Source organism: Micromys minutus, assembly GCF_963924665.1.
Source record: "Micromys minutus genome assembly, chromosome: 1".
NCBI classification, from domain to species: Eukaryota; Metazoa; Chordata; class Mammalia; order Rodentia; family Muridae; genus Micromys; species Micromys minutus.
Window position 1 is genome coordinate 95,031,015 of NC_137969.1, and position 23,668 is coordinate 95,054,682.

The 23,668-nt window shown below is 43.4% G+C and overlaps 1 protein-coding gene across 4 annotated transcripts in view; it reads left to right on the plus strand.

Annotated features, from left to right (window-relative positions):
• The first annotated feature begins 1,921 nt into the window (after positions 1–1,921).
• TUT7 (terminal uridylyl transferase 7) overlaps positions 1,922–23,668 on the plus strand; it is a 51,576-nt gene continuing 29,829 nt past the window's right edge. For 3 of the 4 annotated variants that reach the window (XM_080926519.1, XM_080926522.1, XM_080926521.1), the window contains exons 1-11: positions 1,954–2,417; positions 2,942–3,492; positions 8,311–8,492; positions 8,748–8,864; positions 9,438–9,615; positions 10,183–10,271; positions 13,628–13,679; positions 14,550–14,619; positions 15,666–15,792; positions 16,817–16,936; positions 21,010–21,162. In XM_080926519.1, coding sequence (XP_080782645.1) covers positions 2,973–3,492; positions 8,311–8,492; positions 8,748–8,864; positions 9,438–9,615; positions 10,183–10,271; positions 13,628–13,679; positions 14,550–14,619; positions 15,666–15,792; positions 16,817–16,936; positions 21,010–21,162 — 1,608 coding nt within the window. In that variant the 5' untranslated portion in view covers positions 1,954–2,417; positions 2,942–2,972. Of the gene's footprint in view, positions 2,418–2,941; positions 3,493–8,310; positions 8,493–8,747; positions 8,865–9,437; positions 9,616–10,182; positions 10,272–13,627; positions 13,680–14,549; positions 14,620–15,665; positions 15,793–16,816; positions 16,937–21,009; positions 21,163–23,668 lie in introns of all 4 variants that reach the window. The other variant, XM_080926520.1, reaches the window with a different exon arrangement.

Below are 23,668 nucleotides of genomic sequence, written 5' to 3' on the forward strand. Positions count from 1 at the left end.
GTTAGAGCACGCAGCTTGGGTGATGGGAATGAACTTGGCTCCTCTGTAAAAGCAGCAAATGCTCTCACCCATTCTCTCAGCCCCCTCATTCTCTTAATACATCCACACTGCTTGGTGGTCACAGTCTGCCAGATGTAACTTTTGCAGTCAGTGACAGGAATGCTCAAGTTATATCTAATAGAACAACTACTAACTCCGTGGGACCTAGAGATGGCTTGTCTGGCCTCTGTGGGAGAGGGTGCACCACATGGCTCTAGGGTTGGGCGATTAGAGGGGGGTACCCTCTCAGAGATGAAAGGGAGGGGCCTAGGGAAAGGAATGGGGTGGGGGTGGAACCAAGAGGCAGCATTTGGGGTGTAAATACATTTTTAAAAAGACTGCTGCAGAGCTTCAGATGATCCCCAAAACCCACACAGTAGAAGAAAAAGTTGTTTGTAGAACATCTACCATTTAACTATGTCTCTTTTGCCGTTTACATTTCTATTGTGTTCCTTTCTTCCTGAACTAGTAGGATTGAGTTAATATTTATTTATAGTTTTTGAGACAGTTTCTTGGAATAGCCAAGACTGTATACATTCTTTGCTTTCAGACTGTTGGCTAGCTCTTTCTTTTCAGGTCCCAGGCGCTGCAGGAGCCTCGGGTTACCGTGCAGACATGGCTATGTCCAAGAACCGCACCACACACAACCAGTCCCATAAATGGCATCAAGAAACCCCGGTCACAAAGATCTTTTAAGAAGGTTGACCTCAAGTACGTTTTGCCAAGAAGCACAACAAGAAAGACCTGAAGAAGATGCAGGCCAACAATGCAAAGGCAGAGCAAGGCCCTGGTGAAGCCTGAGACCATCAAGCCCAAGATACCAAAGGGCCCCAGCCGAAAACTCAGACGCTCACCCCAAGCTTGGGAAAAGGATTTGAAGCTACATGGCCTAGGGTGGTAGGTTCTCCCAACCAAAGCACAAAGTTCAAACCAAGGCAGAGGCCAAAGCTCCAGCTGAGGCCCAGGCTTCGGCTCCAGCTCAGGCTCCCAAAGTTGCCCAGGCCCCTGTGAAGGCTCCATAGAGAAGGCTCCTGCCAAAGTGAAAACAGACGGACTGCTGTGACACACCCACCTACACACTATTTGTAGAAAACCAGTGTCCTGCGATGTTTTTACAAATAAAATTGAGGCAAGAAAAAAAAGAGAGACTGTTGGCTAAAGAACCAATGGATTTAAATTGATATGTTGTACAGACAGAAATAAAAGCGGTTTTATTTTGTCCAACACTTCTATTTATTAGTTGCTTGAGGCTTTCAAGACATTTAGAACACTTTAGATAACAATGAATTATCAATCAGAAAAGAGAGCAACTTCCTATTGGTTGCTAGTTCTTAGTTTGTTTGGTTTAAAATTTTTAAAAAATTTCTTCCTACCGCAGGGCCATCATTAACCTCTACGTTTATTCTTCAAAATACGACCTTCCCGCCCCTCTTTCTTTCTTTTTGTTTTGTTTCTGAGACTAAGTCTTCCTCCGTGAGAGAGAGGTGGGGGGGTGGAGGTTGGAAGAGGAGCATTCCCCTTGAGCATGAAAGCTGGGTAATCCAGGTTTAGGCCTCTGGACTTCCAAGGTCGTTAATGAAACTTGGAGTCACTTGGAAAAAGACCCGGCAGTCTGGCTCAGTTTCCCCAGAAGACACAGAGGAGGGGTCGGGGAAATCCAAAAGCGCCCGGTAGCAGTGGGCGCAAGCAGCTAACAGCCCCGACTTCTCCACCCGCACCCGCCGCGCGCACCCGGCGCTGGGCGGAACCTGGGCGGCGCGCGCTTCCGGTGCGCGCTTCCGGCCAGCCGCGGAGCGCGGGGCGGGGGCACCGCCGTCTTCCAATCGCGCACAATGAGAGGGCGCTGAGCGCCGGAAGTGGGGCCGAAGGAAAACACGGAGAGGAGCCGGGCCCGGACAGGAAGCGGCGGGGGACCGCAGCGGCGCTGGTGAGTGCTCCCGGGCGCCGTCTTGTCGCGTCCCTCCGGGACTCGCCTCCGGGCTGGGCCCGTGGGTTCCCCCCACCCCGAGGAGCGTATCTGCCGGGCCCAGAGGTACGTTGGCGCCGTCCTTCTCAGGCCGCCTCTGCCCGGCTGCGCGCCCGGAGCCCTCGGGTTCGAGTCCGTGTCTTCACTTTGTGTCGGGGCTCCGGCCCTGGTCCGGGGGACCCCGGAACCCTGTCAATGGCCGGGCGCTTCCTGCTTCCTAGTCCCCACGGCGGCTTCGTGGCCAGTAGCGCGGGACCGCCTCCTCCTCCTCCGCCTGGGGACTCCGCTTGTGGAAACTGAGGCACACAGGGGTGGGGCAGCCGAATGGGGAAGGAAAAGGAGTGTCATTCTGCGGAGGATTGTGGTTGGTGACGAAACTGGACTTGTCTGGGGCAGGGGACTAAGAAACCTGGTAAGTCAGCTGGCGTTGTCCCTTGGTCGGATGCCTGAACCCTTAGAGTGGTACCTTGGTGGGAAGTGCTGCCCCTTCGCCCAGCGGTCGGGCCGGGTTGAAAAGTACAGCGTAGAGTGGGGTTGATCGAAACCGTTGGCATAGTTTTGGCTACTTTGATACTTAAAAGTAATTGCCAACTTTCTTTAAAAAAATAGATTTGGGAGTTTTGTAACAGTGTTGACTTATGATGTTTACTTTGAAGAGAGGTGTTTTTGTTACATAGAAGTTACTACTTTAGTTTTTTGAGGCTATGGAAGCGTCTTCAGATTTAGTGTTTATATTAAACAAGGACCAGTTTTATGAACACTGTAGGCTAAACCCCCTAATTTCTGGGATGCACTAGTTATTATAAATATGATAACAATTTAACCTTTAAACTGGGGGGGGGGGGGTTCAGGGCATCAGTGTGTTGCTTTGGGTTATTTGGTGTGATATTATTTTACAGTTTTTTGTTTTGTTTTCCCCCAAATGCTTTCTTTCAGGTACAAAGTAAGGAAGTTGAAGTCAAAGACCATGGGAGATACAACAAAACCTTACTTTGCAAAGCGCACTAAAGACCGTGGAATTATTGATGATGATGATTTCAGAAGGGGTCATCCCCAACAAGATTATTTAATAATGGATGATTATGCTAAAGGCCATAGCAGTAAAATGGAAAAGGGCCTTCCAAAAAAAAAGGTATCACCCGGGAACTATGGGAACACCCCCAGGAAAGGACTGTATACGGTTCCCAGCAATCCATATGCATTTAAAAACCCAATGTACAGTCAGCCTGCTTGGATGAATGATAACCACAAAGATCAAAATAAGAAATGGCTATCTGATGAACTCACTGGAAATGCAGATAGCTGGAGAGAGTTCAAGCCTGGACCTAGGATTCCTGTCATAAGCCGGTCAAGGAAAGAATCCTTTCAGGAAAGTGAAGATGCCTACAGGTGGCAAGAGGGCAGAGGCTGCAGAGCGGTTAGAAGGCTGTTTCAGAAGGACCTCACCAGCCTAGAAGCCATGTCAGAAATGGAAGCAGGAAGTCCTGGTATGCCTCAAGTCTCTAGGTTATGTGTCTGTTATTTTCTGCATCCACATAAGTGTTGTTCTTTTCAGTAATGAGATATTTAATGTGATTGTGTTAGTGCTTACAGAATAGTTGGGCAGCTTCTGCATATTTCATGCATTGGAACATCACAAGCTCCAAGACAGGCTGGGCATCATAGTGCAGTACTGTCCCAAAAAAAACTAAGCAAAAAAGTGAGGTTCTTTAGTAAACATCTTATGGGAGAGGAGGAGGGTGATCATTTAATTGCGAAGATCATACTATAATTTCCAAAATCTGTATTATTTTTGTATACATGATTTTAATTTTAAAGTGTGTTCATAACATACATGACAATATGAAACTGAAAATATCTACTGTTAAGACAGAGTATAGACTGTATATATACAATGAAGGGAGTGGCAGGGAAAGAGGAAGTTGTGGGGGTAAAAAAAAAAAAAAAAAAAAAAACAAGTTTCTGTTTAACCAAACTAACTCACACAAGGTCTGGGGTAGCTGGAATACAAGCTCAACAACAACATTTGGGCAATGGAAATTTTGAGACCCAGAATGCAGATGAAAGCAGTGCTGTTCCCTTTCAGACAAATCCAAATCTTCTTTTTCTGTAGCAAAGGCTAGCCTTAACTAGATTCTCTTGCTTGCACCTCCCAGTGCTAAAACTTCATTTCTTAGTAACTTCACATTTTAAAATAATGATACAAAGAGATTGTATTTTTCCAAAATGTGCAAGGAGATGTTGTATAGCAACTATGTCTAAAAACAGGAAGGTTATTTCTATCTAGTCAGTGTATTTGCTGCAGTGAAATAAAGTCGTGAGTTGGCTGGAAAGCATGAAAACCTGATAGTATAAAATTAGATGTAGAAAAATTGCCCCTTTTTGGAGACCAGGTCTTACTGTGTGGCACTGCCTGGTGTGGAACTTGCTCTGTAGACCAGAGTGGCCTCACGATGATGCTCATGCTTTTGCTTCCCAGACTAAGGACCCTGTCTCAAAAGAAAATAAAGAAAATAAAATGAACCATAGCCTTGCCAATCTTTGAGTGGGGCAGACTAGAAAGGCTGTGGTGGGGTTCTGGGATGTGGAACCACATTTTTGTGAATTGGGCAGCTGCAGTTTGGAGAGGTTAAGATTGTCCAGAATTTATGCAGCGCTGGATGGAAAAGTGGGACTGAAATTGAAACTGAAATTGGGGACGCTTCCTGTCACCTGGCCATTACCTCAGTCTGCAGGACAAGGGAACAGTGTTTATTGGTGGTTTCTGGGCTTTGGATTCTCTGTTAATTTTTAACGTTTTGTTCAGACCTTAAGTGTTTCTATTATGGCATTCATGTAGGTATGGACATTGTTACCTATATTTGTCTTGTGGAAATAAAAAATTAAGATATGTGTGTGTTACATGCCTGCAACCCAGAACTAGGGATGCTAAGGTGGAAAGATGGAAAATTTGAGGACAGCCTGAATTCCCTAGACAGACAATTGGGAGATGGAACAGGAGGATTAGAAGATGAAGATGAACCTCAGCTCCCTAGTGAGCTCCCAGCCAATCTGGGTTTTGTGGACAAAGGAAAAATTAAGAAAGGGAAAAGGAATACTTTTAAGAGCCTCGTGCAGTACTGACAGTTGTCTAGGATTCCTTAAATGCCACTTTAAAGATAAGGTTTGAGCCAGGCTAACAGGTACACACTGCTAGTCCCAGAGAGTCAGGGCTGACAGACTTGTGAATTTGAGGCTAGCCTGGTCTACATAGAGATTTCCAGGCTAACCAGGGCTACTTAATGAGACCCTGTCTAAAAATTTCACTACTAGTATTAATAATGAATTATAGATGAGTATTTTGCAGCTAGAAATAATAAAGGGACCAATTGCAGACCCAAGACCTCTTATGCGTGTTCTCACTCTATGTTAGGAATGACTAGGAAGGTGTCTTCTCAGGAGGTGGAAGCAGGGAGTACATTGATTGACTGCGTTTACAGAAGCGCACTTAAATGTTTCTGTAGAAAGTACAGTTTCAAGTTGCCAAATGAAGAAATTGATAGTTTCCCTTGAAAATCTTTTTAAAGGAAACATTAAGGTATTGTGTAAGGTCGCATACAGTAGGGAGCAGTTTAATTTAATGTATAAATTTGCAGTGCATGGAAATGACCCTAAGAAAGATCACTAAAGGGAATATCTTAAGTTTTTTTCTTTTTGAGGCAGGGTCTCAGTGTGTAGCTCTGGTGGGCCTTGAACTCTGCATGTCAATTTGGTCACCTCACACTCAGCTTCTTCTGCCTCCCTTGTTCTGGGAGTAACAGGTGCACTTCCATGGGCTGCAATAATAAGGATCACTCAGACTGGGAAGATGTGATAAAATTATATTAAAGTTGATTTCTAAAGCTTTTAAAGCACAGTTTTGTTTTTCTTTTTCATTTTGACATTATTGTCCCTCCCTTAATCCTCAGATTTCATGGGTTGACGATGTAAAGCCTTTAGGGCAATGGCATTAATGTTCTGGCATGAAACATTCATTCAGATGTCCTCTGTGACTGGACTTGGAACACTCACAGCTGAGGTTATGACAATGACAGCCCAAGGAGCCCAACATCTTCCTGTTAGGAATTAGGGGCCTTCTCGGGGCTGCTTGCTCTTCAAGAGTTGCTCCAGGGAGCTTTTTTCACAGATTGTCCTGTGAGCCTAGACAGCCATGTTAGTTCTGTCTGTTCTTACTGTATACCACAGGGGGCTGTGTAGGGATTTCTCTTCACTGTGTGTACTGGGCACTACAAGGCTGACTTCTGCTGTATTTTTAGAACTTTATTTTGCCTTGGCCCTGTGCCCTTAGACACATCACTTCCTTCTCTGAGACTACCAATGTTACATCTGCACAGTGGGCTAGCCTCACTTCCTTCTCTGAGACTACCAATGTTACATTTGCACAGTGGGCTAGCCTCACTTCCTTCTCTGAGACTACCAGTGTTACATCTGCACAGTGGGGCTAGCCTCACTTCCTTCTCTGAGACTACCAATGTTACATCTGCACAGCGGGGCTAGCCTCAGCATGATGTGGGAAGTGCTTCAGGGATGGAGGAGGTGGGGTGTGATAAAAGCACTGCCTCCTTCTGCTGTGGAGTGGGGCAGTACCACTTGTTTCCGCTCTCCCTCCCCAAAAGCCATGGTCTCCATCCTCTTGCCTCGTGCCCCAGTGCTATGGCTGGAACCCTCAGCTAGTCACAGCTGCAGTTGATTGCTACTGTGTGATGGTGGGGTGTTCAGTCTTAGTGCCAGTGTGTATGATGGGAGCGGTCTGCCATTTAGCTAAGTTCCCAATCTGGCAATGGCATTCTTTATTTTTGTAAGAATGCATTTACTTATTTAATACCTATCTATTTATCATTTTTATATGCCTGCACGGATGTGTCTGTGCACCAGCTGTGTATAGAGAAGCCTATGGTGGCCAGAAGATCCCTTGGGACATCAGATCCTCTGGAACTCAAGTTCACAGCCTGCTTAACTGTTAATCTCTCTAGCCCCAACAGCAGTACTCTTTAAAACTGGAAGGCCGGTACTTCCTTTTCTACCCAGAGCTCTTTCCTGCAATTACCCAATGCATTGCAGTTGCTAAGTCATGAGTCCTCGGAAAGCTGGAGAGTGGTTGCCTTATACAAGACTTCTTCCAGGCATTAACTTGTGCAAAGCCAGTGAAGACAATCCCATGTGTTTAATCAGAATTGTTAAAAGGTTTTACAGTTTTGATTTTTGTGGGTATGTGTATGTGCGGGTGCCTACAGAGGCTACATGGGTACCGTGAACAGAACTCAGGTCCTCTGCAGGAGCCCCTTCTACTGAGCCATCTCTTCATCCCCTTAATCAGAATTTTAGCTTGGAAATATTTAAGCCCCAGGTTACAGTTTTATTCCATTGTCTTTAGAACCTGATTGGAGCACCAGGGCTGCTCACCATGGTTTTTAAAGTTCAGTCTCAAAATTGTTATATGCTTCGCAGGTTGAAAAGCTGTTAGCTCAAGTTTATCTAGTCATCCTACAGATGTAGACCTAACAGAGTCCCTAGTACATATATTCAGGGTGAACTCTGACTTAACTGCCGATTGTGTTCATGTGCTCAGCCTGTCACTGGTATGCGGGGACCGTGTGTGCTCAATAAATAAAAGCTTGGCTTGAAGGTTTTCCTCTTCATGAAGGAACCCAATTCTGATTGAAGGCTGAATTTGTAGCTAAATGATTTTTTTGAACCATATAAGGAAACAATCACGATTCCCAAGTTCTCCAGGTACATACAGTATTGTCCATTTTCCCTACCTGGGTTCTTCTCTTTCAAAGAAAATCAAGTATCTATGAATGTTTTCCATCAAAACACAGTTATCTCTACAGTTTGGTTGGAAGTGTCGTGTATGTCCTTTATCCATCCAATGGATCAGAAGTGCAGTTACATCTGCCTTGAGTGGGAGATTCCTGCTCTCAGCAGTGAGTCCTCAGCAGTGGAATATGGGAGGAGACAAGATCAAATCCTATGGAAAATATGATCCTTCTTAATTGCAGTTGTTTCTGTAGAATGGTGAATGTGGAGAGGTGCCCCACCCCCTACCCCCACCCCTGTTCAATGTTCAGGATTTGCTTCTGTCATTGAAATCCGTTCACGTGGGCTTGGGGCAGAGCTCAGGGCCTAGCACTTGCCAGCATGGATGAGGACCTGGGTTCAGTACCTAGTACTATGTGTAAGTAAATGGATTTATAGGAAGAAAGTTCTACGTCTTACTCAGAGTGATAGTTCTCAACACCACCCATATTGTCCCCTAACTTAAGAAAACAAGAAACAGCGGTCCAGACCTCGTAAGCCACGGAGGACTAGAACGGAGGACAGTGAGCAGGACGGAGAATTGGAAGGTCCTGTGATCGATGAGTCCGTCCTTTCAACCAAGGAGCTGCTGGGGCTACAGCAGGCCGAGGAACGGCTCAAGAGAGACTGCATTGAGAGGCTGAAAAGGGTAACGTCTTTAATGGATGCATTTGGTATCTAAACCTTACACTGTGTTAGCAATCTCAATGTCTGCCTCAGGGAATTAGGCTTTCTACTTCCTTATCAGTGTGTAAGTCCATACGCTAAGGGATAAGGAGTCACTGCCATTGTGTTTAAATAAGAATGACTGCCAAGTTTGGAAGTAATACGAAAACCCTCATTCTGGCTAATTTTCTCTCCATGTCTGGAGATACATCTTTCTGTCAATCTTTTCAAACCGTAGCGACCACGAAACTGCCCGACAGCAAAGTATACCTGCAAACTGTGTGACGCTTTGATCGACTCCATCCCGTTTGCCCATAAGCACATCAAGGAGAAGAGGCACAAGAAGAGCCTCAAGGTGAGTGGGTCTCTGGTGATTGAAACAAATGAATACTTCTCATTAAAACACGGGTATTCATGGTTTGGTTGAAAGTATCATACCTTAGACGTGACGTGTGCTAGGATTGAGGTTCTGTCTGCCTTCAGTGGGAGGTGCACGAATGCTCAGCAGTGCACCCCTTTGTGGCTTTCCTTAAGCCCACTATAGATAGAGAGATATATTTTAAATTACCGAATATATTCTATCCAGAATATTTCTCCACTAGTCAGATGTGTTTGCTGGGTAGCCTTGTGAATTTCCCCAAGTCCAGAGTTAGGATGTAAGTAGCTGTGGGTGGGACCGTGGTGTTCTTATGCAGATAATAAGGAACCTGATATTTGTGGTTGCTATCCGGGTTTTCTTTGTATTCCTGCCTATTCCTTATTATCTGTATTAAGTACATAGCATGTGTGCATATGTTTGATAGAATGAAGACCACCATGTCTAAGATTAGGAAGGCTACAAAGACCCCAGGAAGTTTTATAGGGTCCTGTCTCAGTGAAAAGAACTACTACACATGAGTCATGTTAATCTTACCATTGATCTTACAAGGAAAAGCAAGAAGAAGAATTGCTCACCACACTGCCCCCACCAGCACCCTCCCAGATACATGCAGTTGGTAACGCCATCGACAAAGTGGTGCAGGAGTTTGGTTTGCACAATGAAAGCTTGGATCGGAGGCTAGAAATTAAGCGTGTCATGGAAAGTGTGTTCCAGCACAAACTACCAGGTATGTTCTCCATTCGTCTATTTAGCATCTAAAGGTGCCTCATAGTTCAGGTTGCTTCTACCTAATAAGCATTAATTTATGCCCTGGCCAGGGAGGTGCTGCCTATAAGGTTTATGGAGGCTGAGGTAGGGAGATCCCAAGACTGTTGGGATCCCCAACAGCAAGAACCCTTTTTAGTGACACCTACTACCTATCATAAGGTAGAGCTATGTGTAAATCCTGACATTAGAAAGAAATGCTTGCATTATCTTATGGCTATACTGTAGATTCAAAACAAGGTGTCCTTTTTAACATACATTATCTAAATTCTTTAAATTATCACAGTTTTCTACACAGAATATGAGCATGATCATGTAGGAATCTTTAGTGTACTTCATAGCTCATGGCAGAAGTGGCTGAAGTCCAGTGAAAGCCAAGCACATGGCTTTGCAGCCCTTCTTTGTGAGTGTCTGGTCTCAGTATGTCCTGCTTCTGGGTGTGGCTTTGACTGGTGATTGTGTTTTAATTGACAGTGTTGTAGCTTTGGAAGGCTTTCACTCCTGTGACTCCCATGTGCTTACTTTCCAGACTGTTCTCTTAGGCTTTACGGCTCCTCCTGTAGCAGACTGGGCTTCAGAGACTCTGACGTGAACATTGATGTTCAGTTCCCAGCTGTCGTAAGTACAGAATCATCTGCTGGACTTCGCGCACACATAGACATCTCCCATTCGTTTAGCATTTAAGAAGGTTTATAGTTAAGTGCTTGCATGAACTCATGTGCCCTTGCTGCTGCTGCTGCTGCTGCTGTTTCTTCTTCTTCTCCTCCTCCTCCTCCTCCTCCTCCTTCTCTCTCCCTCCCTCTTCCTTCTTCTTCTTTCCTCCCTCCCACTCCCCCTTCTGTGTGTGTGTGTGTGTGTGTGTGTGTGTGTGTGTGTGTGTGTGTGTGTGTGTGTATGTGTGTGTGTAGGTGCTCATGAAGTCCAGAGAGGCCATCAGATCTGGTACATGGGCACATTTGTACAATTTCAGTCACCTAGCAGACCTGCTTGGTCAAAGACTATCCATCCAGACAGTTGGTGATTTGGCTCCTTATCAGAAGCACACAGATCTTAGTGTCCTTACCACTTCTGTCCCTCAGAAAATGTACATGACACCCACCTTCTTAACAGAGTGACAGAGGCTCTCAGGGAGGTCAGGGCAAGGCTTTTAGGTTTGAGATTGTTTAGAATTTAATGGCTGATCAGCAAACACACCTTAATAGCGGATCAGCAAACACCATGTGAGCCCCTCAGGATCGCATGGCTTGTGAGGAAGCCACACCCTTTGCTCCCAGGTTGTGGCTGTGTTTCTTTCTGAGCTCCTTTCAGCTCTGACCAGGTAGGCTACTGGGATATAAGCCTGCCTTGGTGCCCACAGCACAGGCTTCCCCAGGGAGCGTGCTCAAGGCTTGTGGTGGCTGTCTGGTGGAAAAAAGCAGTATCTTTTGAGTGTGACTTGGATGTGAATGTATTTTGATAAAGTATGACGGTGACAGTGCTCCCTGAGAATTTTCATTTTAATGTCTTTTGTCTTCAGCTTCAGAATTTTAATTTTTTACAAATTTTCAGGCTTGTTTTGCTACAGATCCCCCTACTTACTTGTAATGTTGGTTTTCTAAGCATGTGAGTCCTAGGAGGGTTCTATGTGTCTGTGAATTCAGGAAGTTTACATTCTTTTCATAAAATCAACCTTCCTATGACAGGAAAGGAAGGCAAATGTTTAAATAGTATATTTGTAATATTTATATTACAATATATAATATAATATTTATGTTTTGTATATTATACAATATATTATATATTGTACTATATAATATAATATTTGTATATAAATATTATGTTTATAATATTACAAATAATATAAATATTCATGATCTGGAAACCTAATTAGCTTCCAAGTTCCCCTTTTCTATAGTAATAATGATAATAATAAATAGTATGATGATGATAGCGATGGGCCAGAGAGATGGCTCAGTGGGTAAAGGTGCTTGCCCCCAAATCTGATGACTTGAGTTCAATCCCTGAGTGTCACAAACTGTCCTTTTGCCATATGTATGCCTCCCCACATACACACAATGAATAAATGTAATTAAAGTAATTACACTTTTCACAAAAACAACCACACCTAACCTCAAATGATGGAACACATCTGTAACCCCAGTACTAGAGAGCTGGGGGCAGGAATAGCAGGATTCCAAGGCTATCGTCAGAAAAAGCAAACTTGAGTGGCACAAGTGCATGCGCATGAACACACACACACACACACACACACACACACACACACACACCAGGTATATTAGCCTACATTTTGGTGAAATATTATTCCCAAAGACATAGATAAGTCAGAAGAAACTTAGATTATTGATCGATTTACCCACTCTGCTTTCTACTGTTTTCTTCACAGTTGGTCTGTGCTCAGCTTAGTTGTTTGTTATAAACATAGACTCGGAGGCCAGGCATGGTTGCTCATGTCTTTGACCCTAGAGGCAAGTAGGTCTCTGAGTTTAGGCCACCCGGGTCTACACAGTGAAGTTCCAGGTCAGCCAGGGCTACATAGTGAGGTCCTGTCTTTGAAGCAACAGATTCTGAGTTAGATTCATTTGTGCTCTCATTCATAGCCTCTCCTTCCTTCTTGTGTTTATTTATATAGCTTCCTGGTTAGGTAACCCACAGAATTTACTGTTTCTTAAAGAATTTAAGTGTGTTTGGGGGTGGGTGTGTGTGTTCATGTGTGCAGGTGTGCCTTCAGAGGCCAGAGCATTAGAGTCTCCCCAAAGCTGGTATCACAAGTGATGGGTAAATGTACTTATTGCATAGGCCCTGAGAACTAAACTGTGGTCCTCTGGGAAACTATGTATTCTTAACATTTCCAGCTCCAATCTTAATATTATTTTAAGTTTCAAATTTTGATAAGTGATTTACCAGAGTAAATCCTTAGCAGTTATTTTGGTCTGGTGTCATTCGTGTAGCAAATTTTCACTAGGTTATAAAGGACAAGATAGTCCTGGTTCTCTGGTGACACTTGTAAGTAAGCTATTAACTATAGTGAGCTTCACAGAGAAGCATGGCTGAGTGACAAGCTCTGAACATAGACTAGGCTTCCTCAAAGGGGCACATTTCCACAGAACTCTGCCTAGGATGTAGAGACCTGGGTCAGTTAGATTCTTGTCGGTTAGAATCAAGTCAGATTCTTGAAGACTATGTAGTAAGAATCTGACTTTGACCTAACAACAGTATTAATAAGACTTTAAGGACCCTTGAATTGGAAGGGTGGCTCCTACCTGCAGTCAAAGTATCTGGGAGGCAGTGGTAGGAGGATTACTGTGAGTTTGAGGCCAGCCTCAGCTATAGAGTAAGACCCTGTATCAAAAAACAAAAAGGCTAGAGTGATGGCTCAGCAGTTACCTGTGCTTGTTTCTTTTCCAGAGGACATTAGTTTGGCTTCCAGCTCTTACATCAGAAGGCTTACAACCTTCTATAACTCCTATTCTGGGGTTTTGACACCCTCTTCTGATCTCTTTGGAGACACACACACACAAATTTTAAAAAATCTGTAAATAAAACACCTCAAACCAACAACAACAACAAAAAAAAAAAAACATATTTAAAGAGTCATTATAGAACTTTAAAGGGTTTTGGTCCAATGTAGAACAAAGTTTTGAGGAGATAGTGATTTTAAAACCACTAGCTGAGTGTTGCTACAGTGTTTCAGAGTGACAGAAACATTGTTGCAATAAAACACCTTCCAACCACCATTAAGATGGCTAAGGGGGTCAAGAATGAGTCTGTACAAGGTTACTCTGAAGGGAGTCCTTTGCCCGCACATGCATCCTCATGTGTTCCTTGTTGACATTCCACAGGCTAGTGACTACTCTTCACCTACAGCAATGTGCGTTTCTTATTTGGAAAGCAATTTGGGTTACTTCAGACTGTATTATACCAGAAAAACAAAGTACTCAGGGATTATTTCATGTATTCATTCATTTATTTCCTAGATGTCTCAGCCAGATGTCCTCTTACTTGTTCAAGAATGTTTAAAGAACAGTGGTAAGGCCAAATTCTTCCACATTTTGCTTCTGATTTTGTCTTCTGTCTATAAATTTTAATATATCTTACTACCAAACTGAAAGTAGAAAATTCACTTATAAAAATTACTTATGGGTAAAATCCAAAGCAAAAATAAAAGTTAGTGCCCTTGAATTAGTAACTAGAGTCCAGCCAACCCTCCCAGGACCACCAGTCAGACAGCTATTAGTTTGACAGCACTCAGGATTAATGAGCCCTGGGCTGTGAGCAGAAAGTGCAAAATATATGATGCTTACTCTTCGGAGCAAGCTCATAGCAATCTGCTTTATTGATGGTTTAAATCAAAGTTACAAGTGGTAAATAGGTGGGACCTGCCCTCGTTAATAAACTCAAAGACAGTTGCTCCCAAGTGGGCTCATCGGTTGTCCTGTCTAATACAGTATTCCCCTCGGGACTTATTGCTTTTTCTCAGTAGCTAGGCCTCATCAAACCACTCCTTTCCTTGAGTTAGGCATTCTTATTCTTTCTCTTTGGTATGAGAAACACTTAAACATTCATCTTGTTTCATTCAATACACTATGAATTAGTAGCTTTTACATTGATCTGCCTTTAGTCTCCTGTGCACATTTCTAATTATGTTGTCCACATAGCTTCTAAATGCTATGTCAGCACTGCAGTCGTTTCTGATCAGACACTAACTAGCTTTGAAAGATTAGGCCATTGTCTGTGATGATTTGGTTCTTGGATACAGTGTTCTCTCTTTCTAAGTCACCTGAGGACTGTGTGTGCTAGTGGCCTCTCAGACCCACAACTGTGCTTAGGCTTTCCTGGGTCTGCTTTACAGAGAGCTTTTAATTAACGTGTTTGATTGTTTTTTTCCTCTTTCCTCAGACTCCTTCATTGATGTTGATGCTGACTTCCATGCCCGGGTCCCTGTGGTGGTGTGCAGAGATAAGCAAAGGTTTCTGTGTCTTTAAGCTACTATTTTATGCGATTTATTTTGTTTGGGGTTTTTGAGATAAGATCTAACCATGTATAACCCAGAATGGCCTTGCATTTACCATGTAACCCAGGATGGCAGAGTGTCTGCTGCTGTGTGGGGGTCACAGGAATATACCACCAGCTTCTCAAATTGCCAAAATCACAAGTACTTTGTTAAGTCTCAGGGTCTAACTTACAGAATTATAGGTTCCTTATCTGATTCCCACTGTACTTCTCCCTGGCCATTTCCTATACTTCCATTGTAAGAGGAAAGGAAAATTAAGTGCTGGAAGTGTCCTTACACATTTCAACTGGACTGGAATCAGCCTGCTGGGACAGCGGCTTCCTGCAAGCTCCTTCTGTGCTGTTGTTCTCTGTAGCATTTGTGGCACCTGAGATAGTGCTCAGGGTGGCCCCACATGTGCACCTCTTTTTTCTCAGAAAGTGCACTGTCACCATCACCAAGTGGGAGCTTTGTAGGCTCTGCTGACTCTTCCTTGAGCAAATCCCTTTGACTTGGGAGAAAATTTTATACCCTTGGGGTGACCAGAGCGGGCCTTTGATACTTTCTATTCCTGTGTTCTTCCCAAAAATATTTTTAATATTTGAAAACATATAGTCCTAGTTCTGACAAACAAATCTACTCAGAAACAGTTGCCTTTATTTGTCTTTTTAAATCCGGTTTCAGGGCTAGAGAAGAGCACTGACTGTTCTTGCAGAGGAGCTGGGTTTGATTCCCAGCTCCCACTCAGTGCCTCACAACCACCTGGGCCAGCTCCAGGGATCAGATAGCCTCTTCTGACCATCTAGGAGTCTGTGCATGCACATGGTACACAGCATGTTCAGGCAAAACAGTCACACAAAATAAATAAATCTTGTTAAAAATCCAACATCTTAAGATGCTCATGAACTTAAGGTCTTTCTGTCTAGGTTTTGTTATTGGTATGAACTTATTGATGTAGAAGACTGATACCTACTTAACATGCTTTTTTCTCTTTCTCTCCCATCCTTCCCCTTCTCCACTAGCGGCCTTCTTTGTAAAGTAAGTGCAGGAAATGAAAACGCTTGGCTGACCACAAAGCACTTAACTGCTCTTGGAAAACTAGAGCCAAGGCTGGTTCCTCTGGTGATTGCATTTAGATACTGGGCAAAGGTACGGTTGGGTGGTTGTTGTTGTTGTTGTTGTTGTTGTTGTTGTTGTTGTTGTTCTTCTTCTTCTTCTTCTTCTTCTTCTTCTTCTTCTTCTTCTTCTTGGTTCGTGTTTGTATTTTTGCTGGGTTTGTTTTGTTTTGTTTTGCTCTGGCAGCATTGGCTGACCTGGAACTCACTACATAGACCAGACTCCAGGTGTCTTCTGTCTTTGCCTCTTGAGTGATGAGATTACAGATGTGTGCCACCATGCCTTGCACCAGATGTGTAGTTCTCAAGAGAGTGGCTGTCAGAATATTAGACTAGACACTCTAATGTTCACAGAAGGGAAGGTCAGAGTTTCTATTTCAGTGTGATATTGTTCCTCAGAGAATGAGTTATAATGCTTATTAAAAATCAAGTTGGGTCAAATCTTGTGAATATGACCTAAGAAGTTGTATTTTAATGTCTCTGTGAGCATGGTTATATCTGAGATAAGTCTTCTTACACCATTTTCAGTAACATGGGCAGAGAACTTCAGAAAGACAAGATACTGTAATTGTCTCACAGTTCAATGGTGTTCTAGCTGTTTTGTAAGAGTAAGCAGTCCCAAATGAAAGTCATTTCATGATGATGAGAGTGACAGCTGCCCAGGCATTAACATACATCCCCAGCACTGAGGAAGCTGAGACAAGAAGCTTTCAAGTTCCAGGACAGCCTAAACTAATGCCTACCAGTACCCTGTCTCAGGAACATAGCCACAGCAATAAAATATCCAGTCAAAACAGGGATTCATAGCTAAAGCTCTCACTGATTCAGGTACAGCTGTACTAGAAGGTTCCAGTGCTTGGGTCTGAGACGAACAGGATTTCCTGTTTTTAACTTGACGAATCAGAAGAACCCTACAGAAGCTGGTGGTATGGCTCAGTGGCAGAGAGTTTGCTAGTACATTGAGGTTATAATTTAGTACCCAGCAACCCCCAAACCAACATCATTAATGTGCCTTTGTTTTGTTTTTGTTTTTTTTTTTTTTTTTTTTTTTTTTGTAGCTTTGTAGCATCGATCGCCCTGAAGAAGGAGGCCTGCCACCATATGTGTTTGCTCTGATGGCTGTTTTCTTCCTTCAGCAAAGAAAAGAACCTCTCTTGCCAGTTTATCTAGGATCATGGGTATGGCATTTTCTAGTTGTATCTGATAGTTATTTTATTAAATTTCTTATGCAATTTCTTAACACCTAACCAGACCTGAAGTATCTAATTATTCTTCCAATAAGACCTATTCAGGTTGCAGAGATGGCTCAGCCGTTAAAGTCTAGACTTACAACCAAAAAATACATACATACATACATACATACATACATACATAAATACATACATACATACATACATACATACATACATAAATACATACATAAGACCTAATTATTCTATCACACTTTCATTACTGAAATATTAATGTTTGATTACAGTGTTACCCTGTACGTGGATAATATGATTTTTAAAGGTTTTATTTATTTATTTTATGTATGTGAGTACACTGTCACTCTCTTCAGATACACCAGAAGAGGGCATCAGATTCCATTACAGATGGTTGTGAGTCACCATGTGGTTGCTGAGAATTGAACTCAGGACTTCTGGAAGAGAGGGGCTGAGCTACCTCTCTAGCCCTGACTATTTTCAAACAGTAGCTAATCTTTGTTTTGAAACAGCTCTGAGCTGGATGTGAATTTTTCATTGCTCTTGGTTTTCTGACTTGATATTTGATTTTATTTAGCACCTCCATGTCTTATTTTTATCATTTGTTGATTTGTTTTTGAGACTGAATTACACTGTTGCCCATGCTACCTCAAATGCCTGGGTTCAGCATATCACTTGTCTGAGGCTGCAGAGTTTCTAGGACCAGAGCAGTCTGCATCTCTGGCTTACCTTATAGCCTATAAAACCAAAAGAACCCAAATCTGATCATCACCTGCATTGTGAGGTAGAGATCTTCACAGTCACTCCCTCAGGAATGTTTTACCTTTATGGCTGTCATCTTTAGCAACAGAACACTTTTGTATAACCTGGGTATACAGGCCTCTTATGAGCTATGCAGGAGGCTGAGGCAGGAGGACTACAAGGGCAAAATTGATCTGGGCTAGAAAGAGTTCAAAGCCATTACCTTAGGAACCTAGTGAGATCCTGCCTTGAAAAATAGTTTGAAAACTGCAAAGGTGAGACAGAGGATACAGTTGAATGTTGTGCACCTGTCTGATGAGCCCCTGTGTTCACACACTGACAGTGGGAATGGAGGTGTAAAGACCTTCTCCATGCCAGTATGACGGAACACACCTGTAACCTTAATGCTCCGAAGGCTGAGGCAAGAGAAGGGTAAATTTAAGGTTAGCCTGGGCTATATAGCAAAATCCCCTTCCTAAAAACAAAAACACAAAACAAAAGAAAAAAGTGTTCTAAGCAGGTACTTCTGAAGAAGGTGTTACAGTCTGCCACTTGCTAACCAAATTAATTACCTGATGAAGCAAACAAAACTGTCAGTATTTGTTTTATTAAAGCATAAAGGATCCAAATCTTCACAATGTAAAACAGTGTTTATAGTGCCTAGAATGCAATTTTTAAAGGTTGTTTTATATACTAAAAGTCAAGGCACCTGGCCCAAGAGCTGGTTCCTGGGTGTTAGTTGAGTTTGGCTGCTGCAGTAGCACACCTGAGAGATCAACATAAAGAAACACGTTTGCCCTCCCCCGCCCCCCCGCCGTGGTTTCATTCTGTATTGTCTTGGCTCTGTGCCATTGGCCTTTAGTAACCCTGTGTGTATATCATTGCAGTAGGAGCATTTAACATAAAAGACTGTTCACCTCATAGTAGCCACAGTGGAGACAGAGGGTAGGGTCATGCTATAGAAACACACTGGTTGGTAAATTAAGCATGAGGACACAAGTCAGCCTAAAACACACCACAGGCATGGTGCTGGGAAAACCAACACAGGCTAGCCCTAGAGTAGTCTGGCCAGTCAACCTAGCCTAATTTAGTGGGTGTCAGACCAAATGAGAGAATCTATCTCCAAAACCAGGGTAGACACCTCCTGAGGAATACCACCAAGGTGGTCCTCTGGCTTCTATATGTATGCCTGGATGTACCTCCCACACTATCCCAAGCACACATAGGAGATATGAGGTCCCAGGATTCCTTTAAAACTATGCACTCAGTGACCTGACTACTTTTCATGAGTCTACACTTCCCAAATGTTTACCACCTCCCAAGAGGCACCACAGACTGCCAGCAAAACCTTCAGTACATGGGCCTTTGGGAAACATTTAATTTCCAGAGCATAACATTGACACCAAAGTGACCCAAAGGTGAGAAATATCAAAGACTTGAGTTCATCTTTGATAACTGCTTCTGGAGATAGAAAGAAAACACTGAGAATAAATGAAAAAACGAGACACCAGCTTAAGAGACAAAGTATATAGAGAGTAAACTAACCTAGAGTCAGTAACAGTAATAATTATCCTAAATATGAGCAGGTTGTTAGATACTCTCGTTAGAGAGGGCCAACATAGACGTGATATACATTTGTCATCCCAGCAGTCGCCGTCAGAAGGCAAAGGTTTGATTCCTAGTGTCTACATGGTGGAGATATGACATCATTCTCTGGCCTCTGTGGGTACCAGTCTGTGTACACAGACATATTACAGGCAAGATATCCATACACATCAAACAAAGAAATGGTTTTTAAAGAATTGAGAGATTGAAAGTAGCCTGGACTAGTAAGAGCCCAAGGAGAGAGGACAGAGAACTCCTTTAACTAAATGCTGGGAAGTAAAAGCTGTCAGAGTGTCTGAGCTACACTAAAAAAAGAAAAAAAAATTCAAGAAGTTTGAAATTAAAAGTGCACAATGCAAACTAGGCGTAAGAAAGCGGGTGGATTAATAGCCACAAGAGGCAGCGGATGGGCTGGGTGAAGTCAGAGTACCTGTATGCCAGAAGAGAGCTCGAAATGCCGGACAAGTTGTTGATCAGAAATGGAGGTTCTATATCTTTAGTAAGTAAGCCTAATGGATTGCGTAGATAAAGAAATACACAGCTTTATTAGAAATGAGAGAACAAGTGTCACTTAAAGCCAGGATAGTGGTATACGTTTGGAATCCCAGCACTGGGGAGGCATAGGCAGGAAGCTAAATCCCTTCTCATGGAGAGGGCCCTGCTATCACACACAATACAGCCAGAGACTTGGAGGAACGGTTGATAGACTCGGGCAAGTGCTCCTGGCCTCCTCCCTCCTCCTGAAGGAATGTCAACACTCTTCTTGCTTCTCTGTTGCCTAGTCCTTGTCCTTAGCCTGTTTCATGAGGGTCATGGGTCAGGAAATAGCTTCACTACAAAAGAAAGAAGAGCTAGATAAAATGTACATTGACTCATAACCAATGCCCATAGATGTGTGTTCAGGAACCCATTCCACAATTTAGTATGTCATTACTTGTTGAACTACATGTGATGTTAACTTGACAGAATCTAGCATTGCCTGGGAGACAAGCCTCCAGGCTTGCTTTGCTTCTTCGGGTCAAGGTGGGTCAAAAGAGAAAGCTATCTGTGCTTCCCTGCCATGGTGGTTTGGTTTCGTATGTTTGTTTCCAGTGTTGTAAAGGGTCTTAAGCATGACAGGTAAGAAAGTACTCAACAGCTAAGCTCTACCCCAGGATACTGAAAACTTACTGTGTAGAGTCATCATGCCTTTTGCAAATCAGAACCCTACCTTTTATTCTGAAAACAGACTTCAATTACCAAATCTCAAAGGTGGTTGTTGGGCTGTTTGTATTTTTTATTGCAATTTTATTCATTATTGTGTCTGGCTATGTGCACATGTTACAGCACGAATGTGGAAGTCAGAGAGCATTTGGGATTGGACTGAGGCACACAGAAAGTGCTTTTGCCCATCGTCCCTCTTACATCAATGAAATATGGGTACCATGTGTTGTTTCTATTCCTACCAACATGGTTTTTTTTCTTTTTGGTTTTTTGAGACTGGGTTTCTTTGTAGCCCTGGCTGTCCTGGAACTCACTCTGTAGACCAGGCTGGCCTCGAACTCACAGAAATCTGCCTGCCTCTGCCTTCCAAGTATTGAGATTAAAGGCGTGTGCCTCCACCACCAAGCTCCTACCAGCATCTTAATACTCTGGTTGTCATGGTTGTTTGTGCTTCATAGTAAGATATGCCTAATTGTTTTTTTTTTTTTTTTTTCTAGATTGAAGAATTCTCATTAACTAAATTGGGGAATTTCAGCCTTAAAGATGTTGAGAAAGACTCTGTGGTCTGGGAGTACACTGACAACAGCACAGGGGATGCCAGCTCAGCGAAAGAGGAGGCACCCACAGAACCTGCAGCAAGGAAGGGACAGGTCTGTGAGTTCCACTGGCAGACACTAGCTTTCTTTTCAGGCTCTTATGGCATTTATGCATTCATTGGTCTGTCTTCCTGTTGTTTTCTTCACTACCTTTCTGTTTACGTTGGTTTGGGTTTTGGAGAGAGTCTCACTCAGTTTTCCAGGCTGACCCTGGAGACTCAGCCTCTGGAATCCTGAGATTGTGGGCATGAAATGCCATACTTGGCTCTGTCTTAACTGTTTCTGAGATATAGTGTAACCTAACTGTACAAAGGCATGGGTCTCATTACATATTGCACTTCCCTGCGCGATTGTAATGTGCTCTGACCTTGTTCGTTCCTCTCTTCTCCTTCCTTGGTTCACCTGTCCCCTACCCCTGTTCCTTGTCCCTGTCCCTAATAGACCCTTCATAACTACTGTACCTTATTCTGCCCTTTCATTCTGCATATGAGACAAAATATGTGATGTGCGTGTTTGTGAAACTAACTTATTTTAATGTGGCAATAATCTCTACCTCTATACATTTTCATGCAAGCACCATAATTTTTTTATGGGCAAATACAGTTTCATTTTATATGGAGACTATAAATTCTTCATCCGTGTACCTAGGCTGGCCCCACAGCATGACTGATGTGAGCCCTAGAGTGGTCAGCAGGGTACCCGAGCTTCTCTGTTGTGAGCTGACAGTATGGGGCTGGCTCCTGTATGCCCCAGTTTATTTCTTCAGGAGCTCACAAACTGATGTACTAGCTCACGACTATTTTATTTCCTTTTCTATTCAGCCTCTTGAATAAACAGGTAATGGAAAAGATTGAAAACCTGGCATCACCATTACTTACATGGATTCTGTGTATGCAGAGGCCTCTCCTCTTAAAGACACTAAGAGGAGACAGTGCCTGTCATACAGTTTTCTATGACTGAGATCCATGGTTTTAAGCCCACTGCACACTAACAAGTCATGTTCCTTCTTGGTTCCTGGCTTATGCATGCCTCAAATGAGACAGTGGTGAGCTGTGGACTCGTCTCCTGGAGCTGCCCCGACCCTGATGACCCTTCATGGCACCATTCTGTTTTCTGTGTGGGTTTTGGTTGTGGGCAGCAGCCGAGGCTCTTGAGACCGTATGTGTCAATCTGTGTCCCCCAGCTCTGTGTCCTTGGGCAGGTCACTTACTCTTCCCAGGCCCTGGCTTCCTGCCCACAGATAGTCTTGGTGCCCTCCTGAAGCATCATTGATTCCAAGAGTGTCTTAACTCAGTGCCAGGCATGTGGTGAGCACTCTGTCAAAACTAGCTGCTCTTCTTACTTTACCCCCACCCCCCAAAAAAAGTTCTCTGCTTTGAAGAGAATGGTTAAAGCCAGTGGTGTTTGAAGGCTCTGAAGTTCCTTCCTATGATGCTTTGAAGACATTTCAGTGAGAGACTTCAAAGTCCTTCCTAAGACTACAAATGGCTGTGGATAACGAGGTGAAATTAACAAGGGTCTTGGGCTTTCCCTGTCCTCTGCTCCCGTGTGTGGAACTAGGACATGTCCATCCCACTATGTCCATTCCACTCAGGAGTTCCACCAGGCGACTCTTCCGATTGGCAGATAGGCCTGAGGTTTACTGATTAATGAAGCATCACACCTCTTATTTTGAAGTGTGGTATCAGAAGTGTGGTTGTAGATAAATTTATAAACTGTGGATGGGAAAATGTTTTATTCGTCGTGAATTCGAGAATACTGTGAAGGAAAAATCCTTGCTATGTGTCCATTCATTACTTTACTTCAAAGTGTTCTTTGGGGAGGTTAAGCCACCTCTATAACATACTTCATATGAGAGTGGTTCCTGCCGAGCCCAGTCACCTCTGAACACAAAAGTCTTGGCCTTTCAGTTCCTCTTTGTAGCACTTTGACTTGAGCAGAGCGGTCTCTAAAGCGTCTCACCGGTGTCACATTGTGTTTCAGTGATGTCTCCGTTTCTTCAGAATTTAGTACCTGAGAAAAAGGGCAGAGAGCAGCCATGTCTGCCAGCTGCCTTCCTTGCTTCTGACTTAATCCTCATCACTGTCCTGTGTTATAGGTTATCACTACTCTGCAGATAATGATAGCAACCATTTTTTGAACAGTCTGCCAGGCACTGTGCTAAGCACTTTACAGACACTATCTCCCTCAGTCCTCCCAACAGCCCTATGAGGTGGGTACTGTTATTCCCGTTTTCCAGGTGAGGAATCCAAGTCTTAGACCCATTATAGACCGTGAACAAGCTCATCACAACTAGTACCTGGCAGAGTGTGGGTCTTAAATTAAGCTTGTCACCCAGCCGGTTCTCTTGGCCATTGTCCTGCCTGTGTTGCTGATGTAGAGCGGAGTAAGTAAGTTGCAGAGAGTAGCAGAGCTGTGAGCTGGCTGAGTCACACTGGGACTCTTCCCCCTCTTCCTGCTGTCCTCTGTTCTTTCCCTATGTCACATACGTTTTTGGAACTTGTCACAAGACTGTGATTGACACACTAGAGTCAACTTCTGATATCAGATATTATTTGAC